Below are 14,935 nucleotides of genomic sequence, written 5' to 3' on the forward strand. Positions count from 1 at the left end.
ATGGGTAACCCTGAGAGCAAGACAAGTCTCTCCTGGCATAAAATGACATAGCTTCATAAAACTCAGTCTAAAATAGCAGAGGATTTGACTCCGTATCTTCAAATCTTTTTTTTTAAAACATTCTATGTTCAGGAAAAAATTATGACAGCAATGACAGCAATTATATCACTGACAGCAACCAATTAGAACCTTGGGCGTACTTTGGTTTCACCATATAGGAACAGGTTTATTTTTCAGTACTCCGCCCTATGGCATACTCTGGAAGGACTTGTACAAATGAGAAAATAAAGCAGGGTATTATGTAATTGTAGGAAAGGCCAAAGAGCCTAGAAAGAACAGGACAGTGAGTAATTGTTTGGGGGGAGGGAACCACATAGGCTAACATTTTCAAATATAGATGCCTAAGTTAGGCTTCTCAATCCAGTATTAGTCATATAGGTCCAGATTTACAAAAAGGGATTTACCATATTTACTTAAATACAAGATGAGGTTTTAGACCCCCAATCAGCATGGAGAGGAGGGGAGAGGGGGAGAAGTCCCTTATCTTATAACCACATACAAGAAAAACTCATTAAATACATTGGCTGTCAATAAACTGCTGCCAAAATCAGCATTGCTCAATAATAGAAACCAACTGTGAAGTTGATGAAATGCAGCCAACACTGAGCATGACTGTAATGCATGACTGATGGGAACCGTTGTTTGGGGGTTTTTGGCCCTTAAAAATTAGGCTGTGGGCTTGGAGGTACTGCAATACCAGACTGGCACCAGGAGGGTCAGAGCCAGCCCTAACATCCTCCCCTTAGTGTCAAAAATGCTACATTTGACCTTTTTTTTATTAATATATTTAGTGTTTCAGGTCAAATCAGCCAAATCAGTTCCAAATCATACTGACTGAACAGAACTCAGTCGTTCCAGAAACCAAATCAATTGAGCAGGCAGAACTCAATCTTTCTAAACACCAAGTATGGCACTACAACCAGCAAACATCCCAAATGGATGTTTCCACCCTGGGACTTCAGGTACTCCCAAATCCATTGGCAGGCATCCTACTTGCAGGCCCAAGCCCCGAGGTCTTGTGATTCAGATGCCCCCACTTGATCTTAGCCCACAAGAGGCTGAAAAGTGATAACAAAAACAGGCCAATGCAGCCCATCTTTTTTTTTTTTTGCAAAAATATTTATATCTATACACACACACATACACACACATATATCACTGTACCTCTAACAACCTATCAAGTGGCCATTGTGGTTCACTTCGCAGATCAAAACATACTTTGATAGTTAAACTAGTCCTGTTACACACTTCGCCCTGCATACCCACACACCTATCACCATTTCACTGCTATCACTCGTTCTTTCAGAGGGTTGCCTCTGACAAAGTCTATGCCAGTCTCTTCTCCACCATATGAGGTCTGCCATTTATTTCCCATTGTTCTATTCTGTCTTTCTGTAGTACCAGTACATATCACTCAACCCCATTTTAATACAGTCCTCGACTGTGTGGTCTGAGTGTCTGTTTATGAGCAGGTTCCTGGCTTTCCACAGGGCATACCTGAAGCAGGAAATGAATTGGTCGAAGCAAGCTGTTGTGGCCACTTGCTGTTTGGTCAAGTGCCTATAGAGGACCACTTATCTGGTCAGGGTTCTGAAACCTGTCACTACCAAGATGAGTGCATGGACTTTCTTCCACATTTCTCTGGTGTATGGGTAGTCCCAGAACAGGTGGTTGATCATTTCTGCCTGCCATCGGCAGGTCTGTCTTGGTCAGTTCAATGGACCTCTCTGCCCTGCACTGTTTTTCCATGCCTGTACAAGGAGTGCCGGGTAGGCTGCCTGCCAATTAAGGTCTCTGTGGTCCTTGTGCAGGTCCTTATGGAAGATTCACTCCCACACAGCCTGGCAGCTATCACCAGGTAGGAAGTCCACAGGTGATATGATGTCTCTTGCCCTTACCAGAGTTGCTATGGTAGCATTCTGCAGCTTGTATTTCTCCTGGAAGCTTTCCAAAACCTCACAGAACCATGGGGACACCATGGCCCATGGCCTCCCACTGGTCATCATGTACACCTGCTACTGTTGCAGCAGCTACCCTGCAAAATACTTGATAAAGCTAACTGGTTTGGATTCCACCCCTGTTGTCAGTTTGCAAACCTGGCTCATGGACTTGGCCCAGAGGAGCAGAAGGACATCTGGCATTCCTCTGCCTCCAGACTGTTTCACTTTGTACAGCTGGGCCCTCACCACCTTCTCCCATGAGAAGTCCCAAAAAAGAACACACATGGCATGTTGGATTCTGCAAATGACTTGTTCTGAGGGGGGGAAGACTAGGGAAGTGTGTTAAAGTACCGGCAGTAGCACTAGCTTTATCAGTGCCATGACCCCACCCATGACAGAGAACATGACTGGTGCACCCCATCTGGTCACATGTGAATAAGATACATGTTAGTGGCCACTGAATGCAGCCCCCTCAGTGCCAACTCTTTTCAAGTCATGGTGAGCCACTACATTGACTATATTTCAACTTCCTCTTCACTTCCATAGCTGAGCTATGCCTTTCTTTCCCATTTCCAATAATTCCTGTTCCTGCATCAGCCTTGAATGTCTGATAAATATCACCAAACAGGCCCCCAAGAATCCCTCTGTCACCCCCTCTGTAATCCTGGTGCATATGATTAGTGTGGCTCCACCCTCCATACGGTGAAGCCAGACCAGGTTGCCCTGCAGCTCATCTGCATATAAATTTTGGAGCATCTTAGGACTCGTGACAAGAATGCCCAGTTCCAATCATGAGTGGGGAGCTAATAAGCTTATGGATCTGGGGGGCGGTGGGGGGGAGAGAAAGAGTAATCTGGAGAACACACATGCTGAGCATTGCTGAGCTGTGGGGTCACCATGGCTTGAAATCCTGTTGACACCGCTAGGGCCCAGCGCAATTAATTATATAGTAAATAACGAGCCTTTGGGTTTTGAACTAAGATTGTATATGGTTTGTACTACATTTATGGCATTAAGTTTACAGGTAATAACTTAATGCAGGGGTTGTCAGAGGGTACTTGGGAAGGCCCTAACAGGTACTGGCGCATGGGTGGGGATGGCGCGCTGCCACCCACCACCCTGAGCTGCTGCTGCTCCCCCCGTCTCTGGTCACGCACCACCCTCCCCCATGTACAGTCACCAGGAGTACATTTATTAAAAAAGGTTGAAAACCCCTGACTTAATGCACTGTAATCAGCACTCCTGTGCAGCAGCACCAGTACACAACTTTTATGTGATGCTACGGTGTAGTAGACCAATTCTACTGTGCATTAACTCATTAGCACAGCTTTTACCATGACATGTTAATGCACAGTAGAATTAATCTACCGTTTTAGTGTCTCATGTAGATGCACCAAGTAAGTACAAAAATGCTGCTTAAAAGTGAGGACCTGTGCTAAAACTTGCAGCAGTTTCAAAAAGGAACAATGCCTCAATTCTGGCTGAATGAAGTCTATGGATACCTGTAGTAATTTGTTTACATGCAAATTCTGACCCTCTCTTCCATGTGTCCAGGGACAGCAGAGTCTGACAGTAAGGGGGTAGTGAAACTGTGGGGGGCAGAAAGCAAGGCAGCTACCTGACTCCCTAGATTTTTTTCCCCCTACTGTAGCAGTGACAGGTAGGAAATTCAAGACAAATCTCCGATAAGTAGATTCTATACCTGGAAAATTTTAACAAATTTATAAATGTTCCATATATAGAATCTAATTATTGGGGGGTTATCTTATGTTCAGGTTTGTCTTATATTCAAGTAAATATAGTATATGCCTAATAATATCACAGGCCCCTAGTGAGTCTTACAAAAGGGCCTAATTTGTGTTAGGTGCCTAGCTTCTTCCGGAAGCCAATGAAAGTTAGAGGTGGGATATTAGAAAGAACTTTTCCCCTGTGAAGGTGGTTAAGCGCTGAAACAGGCTTCCTAAAGAGGCTGTGGAATCTCTACCCTTGGAAGTTTTTTAAAGTAGGTCAGATAAACACAGACAGGGATGATACTGTCTTAAGAAAGGGTTTTGCTAGATGCCTCTTGAGGTCCCTTCCAACCCTAGTCTTCTATGAGTCACAAATTAACCTAAAGAGGTAAGGTGCCTAAGCACATTTTTCAAAAAGCTTTGTAAATTTAACCCCTGCTGATAACCTGCAACTCCCATTAACATCAGTAGGGGCTACACTACTCCAGACTGCTGGGCATCAGACTATTTGGCTGGTTAAATAATAGACTTAGGAACCTATATGTAGACACTCAGATTGATAAATGATAGCTTCTGCAGGGAGGATCGTTTTTATTTCAATGGCAGTTCTATCTACAGAGACTGAATAACAGAATAATAACTGAACTTACTACTTGCTCCTTAAAAAAAAATACTAGTTTAGAATTTTAAAACCTCATACAAATTACATGAAAGAATCCAACCCTGTTTTTAAACAAGAACTCAAAAGTATTTAATAGAACATACCCTCTCTTGGCTGACTAGACCTATTTTTGTCCAGTCCAACACTGTACTAAGACTTATATTTGGGAAGGAGATCTTGTATGTATGGTGGGTTATATTTAGGGGTCTACCCAACTCAAGGTGACGGCTGGCCAATTTCGCAGGCAGACTGCAGGGCTAGCCACCATTTTCATGGGCTTATTGTAGAGGTCCCCCCCACACTTCTGATTGGCCAAGAGGCTCCAGTGACCCCACCCCCCAACGGTGATTGGTGGAGAGGGCTGTCCATCATGTGGCCCTGCCCCTCACCACTGACTGGTGAGAGGTGGGGCCACATGACAGGCAGCCCTCTTGGCCAATCAGCAGCAAGGAGCAGGGATGGCAGGCATCTTTCCTGCTTGCCTTGGTGCTAGCAGCCCCCTTCATGACGGGTTGCATTGCCAGGAAAAGCTGGCATTTTATTTTTAGTACATTTTTAGGGTTGGGGAAGGGGGTTCCCACTAATTTTGTGGCATTCACCTGATTTTGCAATTTCCATGAAATCTGTGGAATCATGATTTGAGTAGGTCCCTATTGTATTGTATAAGACCTTTCATATTCAGATACAAACAAAGTTGAAACAAAGTTCCTGGTTACAAATAAGATCAGCTTTGCAAGCCCCATCCCTCATAGAATCCTGGTGTATTTTTATACTTAGAAGTCACAACTCTGCAGCATCACTACTATACTACTATACGATGCATTTAGACCACTCCTTAAGAAAAGATTATTGCTCACACCAAAAGAAAACATTACACAATTCAGCACAGCTGGCAACATCTTGTATTGGAATGAAATAGTAGAGCTGTTGCCAGTTTGAACTAAGCTCTCATTACAGAACTAAGCTTTGAAGGATCTCTACCTGACTTATGATGGACTCAAGGCAATAATCTCAGACACTAAATTTTTATGAGCTGCAAACAATTAACAAGGAAGAAAAAATATGGGTATTAGTCATAACATGAAAGTTTCACCTACTATAGACGTTAGCTGGCCCACTTACCCAGCTAAACAACAAAACAACCTGTAATATAGTTTTTCTAGAGATATGTGAGAATTGCTTAGGGGGCAAGCATTTGTTATTAATGCAACCCACAAGCAGTCTATACATAAAAGGAACAAAAGGTATAAAGGATGACCTATGTAGCCACATGGGCATAAGACCAGCTGCAAATAATGGTTTGCTTTCTTTAAAATAAGGGATTTAGTACACTATGTGCTTTTGAGAGTTACTGTTCACAATCACCCACAGCACAGGAATTCATTTTGAACATCAAATTGATAAACGAAAAAACCTCCTTTGCTGATCCCTTACATGATCCAGGCAAAGTAACTTGAGCTTATTACTGATTTCCATTTCTATCTTATCTAGGCCTACATGAACTCTCTGACTAACTTCAACCAATACATGTACTTTTTAGCAAAGGTATTTGCAACATTGTGCAAAGTTATTAAAAATGGACAACATTTAGAATTATCCATCACAAAACCAAAGCTAAAGAGCACCTTTATTGGTTGAGCAGGCAAAGTTATCATGAAGAGCACAATCAAGAAGATATACACAAGAGTTTTACTGACAGATGAAACAGTCTTCCTACATTACAGTCTGCTCTCAGTTAAAGCCAGGCAGTTCTTTCCCCAGATTTTGTTCTTTGCTCCAAACAATAAATAAGTGCTCTGACACTGAACATAAAAGATGAGTCTCCTACTAATACAATGTTTGCATATACAGTTTTATCTGAAAGAGGAACAATCAGTAGGAAAAACACTAATAATTTAATAAAGATTGCTGTGTATATTAAATATTTCTCTATATTTCCAACAATTATCATAACACTGGAATGGATTCTTTCCAAAGCAATATAAATACCAATATCTGGAAGTTACTTTGGTAAATTACAATTCTAAGCTACTGTATATTGATCAGGTCTTTGTTTATTCTTATTCTTATCTGTCTGTGGATTCCACAACTAAGCAGCTGAAATTCCTTTTTGGCAGAGCAACACTTCTTTAAAATAATATTTTCTTTTGAACATCAGCTTGTACAGATGGGTTAAGCACCAAAGTAGTACAAATGGTACAGCAGTTACATCCTGTATGGTAGACAAATTTAAAGGCCTCATTTTTAGAAAGATCTTACCTTCACCTGATGAACCTGAAAGATCTATGATGACATACACTCTTCCTTCTGGCTCCAAGTCAATCTGCAATTGAGAAGCAAATTAAAAAGATAACCTTAGATGAGGTGTCTAAACATGCTACCACATGCACCATGTGAGTACAAGTTTTCCTGGAACTCTTAAACTTAAGGTACGAACAAGATACAAGTATAGTTTCATAGTTTGTTGGTTAGAGAGCTTCCTCATCCTGCAGATATCAAACTCTCATTTAATTTGAGCCTGTTAAAGGGTGACATCTATGCAGGTGTTGACTTAAATGAGCTGGGGATACTGAAGAGGAGTAGAGGGACTCCAGCATTTTGCAGCATCAAGCCATCTGTACTTAGCAGTCCAATACCTTTGTGCAACCCGCCCCCACACATTTTAACAACTTCTTCCAAGGACTTAAAAAAAAAGAAGTTAAAAAGGAAGTGGTATCAAATAACTCTTGGCTGTCACCTCCACAGAGAACAGCCATGCAAATGAGAAAGCACTTCTAACTCGGAGAGAAAGAGAAGAAATCTGACTAGAGAATGTGGGGAAATCAATAAACACAACTTTCATTACTATTATTATTTGTTTCAAAGTTCATTGTTTTTTAAGACTGCAAAACTAAAATATGCCCCATGCCCCTGACTCATAAGTACAAGATGCTATATTATTTCCTCATCCTGAGAGATTCTGGGTGTTTCCATGGAGGCGGATTTTAATGGGTGCCAACACTGCCCAGCACCATAAAAACAGGGCTTTTTATGTTGGCTCTAGGTACTGGGAGACGTATGTTTAGACCCCACTGTGATGAGTACAATGTACATGCCTACATATATTGTAACTGTACATCACATTATGAACCTTCAGTTTCCTTGGTTGTGTCTACCAAGCAGACTTCCTGTACCTCACATCGATGGTTTGTATACCAGCGGTTTTCCCAAGAATTAAAAAAAAGGTAAAAGCTACAGTAAAAGAATAATGTCTCCTGTAAGTATATGAAAAGCCGTGCACCTAGTGGCTCTTCCATTAGAACCTCAATGTAAAGCATTAATTTCTCCTGAGCAACTTGTTATGCACTATATTGTACCCTTGTCCTCCTCATCTGTACAAGACTCCAGTCACATCTCCCCGCATGGCCATGTAGGATCTACGGAGTTCTGAATATTTGGTGTATACAACAGAAGTGAAGGAGAGGAGAAAACACAATCTTCCAAAAAACAAGTGGGCAGTAAGCGCTGGGTAGGGCTGTGATTCTTTCTCCTTCAGGTATTGATTAGATACTGGAGGTAAGGAGAAGGGAGCTGACATCTGATACTACCCACTAATTTCCCCCTTCAACTTCCAAGATTCAGTGCCTTCCTGGAGCCCCACCTAGCAAGACAACAATACATTCCCTCATATTCAGGAGCATAATTTGCCTCTGAGCATAATTAGCTTTTATTCGCTTCCCCCACACCACAGCGATTTCCAGTCCACACACGCTTAACCTCTGTTGAGGTGGTAGAGAGGTCTTTGTTTTCTTAAAATCACACAAACTGGCTACTTAGAGACTAAAAACATATCTGATATCACTAACAGTATATGACATTAGGACCCTTCCTCTAATGTGCACAAATGACTCCGAGACCAAACTCCTGATCTTTGCAAATTAGCAAGCAAGTGAACAACCAACAGTGCCAGGATAATGCTCAATATCATAAAAGGTACAACATGTACCGTGATCATTAATTTTGACAAACATAGTTTACATTTAATTAGTTATATTTCAGCGTCTTAACAATAAAACACCCTGTGTGGTGCTGAGTTTATGTCATTACTGAAATGTGGGAAGAAACAGCACATTCCCACATTTCGGCTGAAAATGAATAGGTGCGCAAACTAGAAAATGAATAGGTGTGCAATCTATAAAGATTCTACAGTGTTTCAGGGACAGGAGGTTTGAGGAGAAAAAAAAAATCAAACAAAAAGCTCAGCATTATTTTTTTCACATTTCAGATGAAGTTGTACTTTCAACTTAAGAAAGTGAACTAGGATGACTACTTTCAGGCTGGAAATATTTTTGTTGTAAACTGGTAACAAAATTAAGAATGTAAAACTAGATTCTCTGGCCTGTTTCATCCTCTTCAAGCAGTGCAGAGGTAGCTGACTGCATGCAACCTGATAGCTTAGTGTAGGGGTGGGCAATTATTTTAGCGGGAGGGCCGCTTAATGAGTTCTGGTGAGCTGCTGGAAGGCTGCAAGAATAGCCCTGCCCCTTAACAAGTACCGCATCCCCTGGTCGCCATCTTGGGACTGGAAGTCCCCTGATCTTTGCCACTGGAAGTCCCTCCCATTGCCCCAGAACCACTCCTGGGGGAAGCGGGATGCCATCTTGGAACAGAAAAAAACAAACCATATACTAAAAGTCAAACATTTACTATAATGTATTTTAATTTCATTTTTGTCTTGAATTATGTGTGTGCACAAACTGTATATAGCAACTACTGCATAATAACTAATGAATAAATCTTACTCTTGTATATTGCTCGTGGGGGGTATGGGTGTGGTTGGGGGATGGGTGTGTATGTATGGTGGGGTGTGAGGTATGTATGTGTGTTGGTGGGTATGTGTGGGGCTAGTTATTGGGTGTGGCTGTGTGTTGGGTGTAAGGTAGGTTACGGGGTGTGTTTATATATGGGAGGGCTATGGGGACAGGGTGTGGGTGTGTGGAATTTGTGAGGTGTGAGGGAGGCTGGGGGAGGCTAGGTGTGAAGGAGGATAGGGGAGCATGGGAACCACCCACACACTCAACTCCTTGGCACACAGCCCCCACCACCGGTGGCAGCAGCACAGGGCTCCTTGCAACTCATGTGCAACTCCTGGCACTCACACAACACCAGGAGGAAGCCCTGTGCAATGAAGCTGGATGCCTTCCCCACTTCCTACCACCATATGCAGGTGCTGGGGCTCTGCCGGGAAGCAGGGGTGGGGCTCCCCTCCACGTTTGGTGGAGCCCCATGAGCTGCATGGGATGGCAAGGAGTGGGGAAGGCAGCCAGCTCCATTGTGCAGGGCTTTTCCCTGGTGGCACCAAGTGTCAGGAACTGCATGTGAGCCCTGAGTAGCAGAGGCAGGCTGGTCTAGCTCTGCTCCTTGCTGCCATGTGCAGCTCCCAGAACTGGCTGAAGCCACACACCACCAGGTAGCAGCGCCTGTGTGGGCCACAAGCACCCCAAGGGCCCACTGCCTGCTGCTGCAGCCAGTGGCAGGGGCTGTGCACCATGGGAAGTGTGTGTGGCGGGGTTCCCACACACCCCCACCCTCCCTTGCAACCAACACACCCACACTCACACCCTGCCCACCCAAGCTCTGTGCTCCCACCACCACCCAGGCCCAGGAGCTTTGCACTCCTGCCATGCTTTTCATTACCACCCAACTGCTTTTCATTACCACCCAACTGTAGCCCCTGCCTGCCACTGCTTCCCTACCTGCTGCCTGGAGTTTGCACTACAGCAGGGACAGGAGGAGGAGCCACTGAACAATGGAGAAGCTGAGCAGCTCCCCCAGTGCCTACAGCAGTGGTAGCAGCAGCCCTGCCCACAAGCTGTGAGCTTGGCCAGGCAGGGGTCCTCCCGTGCACAAGGATGGGAGCAAGGAACATTGGCTGGGTACAATTAATTGGTGGGTACCCACAGGCCAGATGAAATAGCATAGTGGGTCAGATCCAGCTCACAGGCTGTATTTTACCCATCCTTGTCTTAGTAGTTCCCCAATGTTTTCAGACCAAGAGACGCTCAACATTTCTTATGGACCACAATGCACTCTTACCAAACTTAATTGAAAACATTCTGATGGAGATTTGAATAAAAATGCAGTCTGTGGTCACAAACAGGGACTTCATTCACCCTCAACATGCCCCTCACCCCAAGAGAAGAGATTCCCCAGAAACATCATCCCAAATGGAAGAAGAGTCTCCATCCATCCTTCAAAACATCCCCCATCTAACAGAGGATTTGCCACCCCTACAACATAAGTCTCTACTTAAAAGAAGAGCTTCGTTCAGGACATCCCACCCACATACACACACAATTCATCCAACTAATGGGCTTCATCCTTCACAAAACACCACCACCTAATATGGAATGTTGCCTCTTTCTCCAAAATCCAAGCTCCAACTGGGAGAGAGCTAACTTCCTTATCCATTTCCCCTTCTTCTGCCCCCTAAATATGCACACCAGGTAAGAAAGAAACCTTCCCCCACCCATGCTTCCAAGAGACACACCTGGACCATTGGGTCATGTGACAAAGATCAGATCACACTGCAGCTGGGAGGCAGGGAGAAAGCATGCAACGCCCCATCGAGTATGAAGATTGGTGCAAACCTGTAGAGTACTTACTATGACTTTTCAGACCACAGCTTTAGTAAGGAAATACCTTATTTTCTCATAAATAATACAAACTTTCCATCAAAATCAGCCCTCAAAATTGGGGTATGTGTATTTAGCAAGGAAGCTGATTTTCTATGTGGGATAGAAGCACCCTCCATTGATTCCTACTCCACAATGCAACAGCAGTGGCATTACTATTCAGGCAGCTATGGGAATCAGTCAGGCAATGGCTAATTAGTAAAGTCTCATTACTCTTCATTACACAAGTCTTAATAATCATCTCCCCTTTTTAATAGTCCTGATGTTCTATTAATCAAGCTAACCATAAGGCAGTTTTGCTGTCTGCAGGCAGCTCCTGCTCTCTCTCTTATGTCATAGCCCTAGAGACTCTTAAGGTCTTTTCAGAAGCATAAAACCAGCCAAGGAGACCAGTCTTCAGGAGCAGCTAGGTTTCAGTGTAAGCAGCAGAGGGAGAGTGACTATTAAGTGAAAATTAGGTTGTGTCCCTGTTCACTGCAGTCATAACCATGGAAATTTTTTTTCTTCATTCTGCCTTTCAAAAACAAGGTGCGTATTATGTTCCTGGGCATGTTGCACGCGAGCAAATATGGCAAAAGGAGAAACCAATAGGATGGAAAAGAAGCTAGAGTGCACCCTGTTACTGCTGGCTGCAACCATCTCATGGAGAATAGCTGTCAACTAACATGAGTTACAACAGCCTCTACTGCCTCCTTTCATTTTCAAATGTTCACACTTTCTTGCAAGGCTCTTCGCAACATAGGAAGGTGCATCTGCCTTCATCCTCATATCTCTGTCTCATGTCTCACCAACCTGTTAGTTACTTTGTCACACAAATATTCTACGCCTGTTTCACAGCAGAGGGAATCAAAAGGGAGTGGTGAGTGATATGTAGGTCAAAACAACAGTCTTAGTAGTTGTATTTTGAATGGACTAGGGAAGTCCAGAGAAGAGATGGGTTATTATGAGGGAGGGATAAAAAGGTCTAGTAGAAAATTTTCCCACAAATGTCACAGAAGTCTTAAATACTTACTGAAGACATTTTTATAACCATGTGTGACATAACAGCTTTATTATTTTGTGAATAAGACTACTGCTGCTGAAATGTAGTTCACCTCCTTTTGCAGAGTCTTTAGATGTGAAATATTAGGAGATCAACAGCACAGGTGCAAAGCATAGGCTTTGAAGTCTGAGCTGATTCTTTCTTTGGAATAACTTCTATAAATCTCCATGGATGGTCACCTTGAAGGAAAATACTTTATGTATTACACCTGGTTCATAGAATTTACTTAGGCTGTCAAGGACCTTTATGAAGTTTAAATAGGTTTGTTTGCATGCACGCACGTGCACACACACACACACACTCAAATAGATACCACTGCCTCTACAGACAGTCAATGTTTCTTCTGAACAGCTGGAAAGGTTAACAAACACTGCTACAATGTGTTCCTTCTGTTCTCTCACACGCATATGTACACCCAACTCTCTCTCTTTCTCCCCGTCCCCTAAACAGTCCAGGATGGGACCTTGAACACTAAACTTAAATTCTTACCACCTGCCAAGCAGGCAGTTTCCATCTGCTACTCAAAGCACCCTGTCTGTCTGTCTGTCTCTCTCTTTCTTCCTCCTGCTCCCATTTCAGTTTTTCTCTGATGCTGCAAAAGACTAAGTGGTTTTATGAAAGCTGCTCTCTTGCAAAAAGACTAAGTGGCCAGTATGCATATTTCTTTTATAAGTTTTATAAAATACACCATTCCTGCGGTACATACTCTACCCTATTAAGAATTAAATAAAAACATGTGTTTCTGCCGTGAGCGAAAGATGAACAGGTCCTCTCAGTACAGGTAATCCTGTCATTACAAGCATTTGAGAGAGAAGATACGGGTCTTCATCTCACTCTAAAGGTCAGAAGGATCAAGGCAAAATCAAAGCTTAATTCAATTTAAATTAGTTTTGACTAATTTCCATGGTCCCAGGATTTCAACTAACCAGTCTCTACATCACAATAGAGACACCTACTCTGGAGTTAAGGGCTAGGGACAGACATTCCACATTAACTGGTTTAAGTGATCAGAAACTGGTTTAAACCTGTATAGAACAGATTTCAGTGCACATAAACCAGTTTGAAAATGGTTGAAACTAGTTTGAGATAAACCTGGTTGAAATTAGCATCAGACTTAACTGATTTGGGTCAAACCAGTTTATGCAATGTCTGTCTCAGACCCCTTCCTGGTTTAAGTTAAACCAGAGTCCCCCAGAATCCCGACATACTCTCTGGGCTGGGCAGGGCTCTCTGCTCCAGAGAGCCTAGTTAGCCCCTCCCCTCTGTTCCCTGGCTGCAGCTCTGGCAGACATAAAAGATGTATGCCCCTGGAGGCTGGGAGCTCACAGCAACTGCCCACAGGTGGCGGCACCAGTGTTGTTGGGGGGCATGGCAGTGGCAAGAAGGGACTGCCTGCAGGCGGCCACAGTGACATCAGTGACAAGGGGTGGCGGTGGTGAGCGGCATGCGGGGACTGCCCGCAACCTGCATCCATGCTGTCAACAGTGACGAGCGGGGACTGCCCACAGCTGCCAGCAGCTGCACCAGCAGCAAGGGTGGGGGACGGGGGAGCAGTGACTGCCCAAAGAAGCTGGCAGGTGCTGCCCAGCTGGGGGGGGGCATGGGATGGAGCTGAGGCTCATGGGGTAGAGGCAGCTCCCACTGCTGCTCTGCTTGCACCCCGGGAGGGCGAGGGGCGGTACCCCCAGATCTGCATGGTGCAGGGGTAGGGGTGAAGTGGGGGTAGAGGTGGAGCCAGAGCTGCTGCTGCACAGCTCTTCTCAGTAGGGGTTGGGCTCGTGGTGGGCACTGGTGGCCCTGGGAGGGGCTACAGCCACCCCAAATTTCACTGCAGCTCCACTCCCAGCCCTGCACTGCCACCTGGTGCAGCCCCAGGTCAAGGCCCTGCCTCCACCCAAGTGGCAGGAAAAGCCACCGCTGCTCCAGGTGACGGTGCAGGGCAGGTAGTAGAGCTGCAGTGAAATTTGGGGTGGCTACAGCCTCCTCACAGCACCGCCAGAGCCTGCTCCAGGCCCAGCCCCCAGCAAAAAAACCTGTGCAGTGCTGGCTACGGCTCCACCCTGGAGCTGCAGCCCTCCCCGTGCTGCACAGATCTAGGGACACAGACTCCACCCCCTGCCCTCCCAGGGTGCAAGCAGTGGCAGGAACCACCCCCACCCCACGAGCTGCAGCTCCATCCCGTGGCCTCCCTCACTGCAGGGGGCATTGATTTGTCCCCAGCACACCCCTTCCCTCTCCCCGCCCCTTCCACCACACTGGACTTACCACCTGGAGGCAGCTGTATTGGATATCAGATTGGTACGGGCTGATATGCCTCCTTAAATATCAGCTATCGGTATTGGCCCCCAAAATCTCTATTAGTGCAGCCCTAATATTTAATATCTAGCTTGTCTCTTAACAGAGATTCTAAAAATTGGCAATGACATTTGGATTTTCAGGATACAGTGACTGGATAACTACATTTTCAAAAACTGAAATAGTTAACAACCAAATGTTGGAATTGGTTATACTCTGATATCTCCCATAGAAGTTATTGAAAAATATAGGATGCATAAGAAAAAGCTCTCTCTTTGAGGCAGGGCGAGAGGCACAGGTGGGAATGAAAAAATGTTCCCTGCACTGCAAGTTGGCAGCGCAGGAAGAAAATTAGCCCCCTGAATATCCAGGGGTCTAAAAAAACTGCTCTGCAGAAGTGCGGAGCAAGGCACAGTCCCAGACCATGCCAGGGAGTCAGTCCTCCAAAGGAGATGTTTTGGTGTCAACCAGAGCGTCTTTTTTGCTCTCCTGCTGCCTCCGGCCCCCGGCGCTGTCCAAGGTAAGGGGGGGGG

General features: G+C 44.7%; 1 protein-coding gene across 2 annotated transcripts in view; it reads right to left on the reverse strand.

The window, feature by feature from the left end:
- The window catches only part of PRKCE (protein kinase C epsilon), a 518,294-nt gene that overhangs the window by 355,851 nt on the left and 147,508 nt on the right, over positions 1-14,935 (reverse strand). For both annotated transcript variants that reach the window (XM_014519408.2, XM_025204781.1), the window contains exon 2: positions 6,651-6,714. Coding sequence is in view for 1 of the 2 variants with exons in the window: in XM_025204781.1 (XP_025060566.1) it covers positions 6,651-6,714 (64 nt within the window). In the remaining variant the exon portion in view is untranslated. The remainder of the gene's footprint in view (positions 1-6,650; positions 6,715-14,935) is intronic.

Source organism: Alligator sinensis, unplaced genomic scaffold (assembly GCF_000455745.1).
Source record: "Alligator sinensis unplaced genomic scaffold, ASM45574v1 scaffold131_1, whole genome shotgun sequence".
Taxonomy (NCBI): Eukaryota; Metazoa; Chordata; order Crocodylia; family Alligatoridae; genus Alligator; species Alligator sinensis.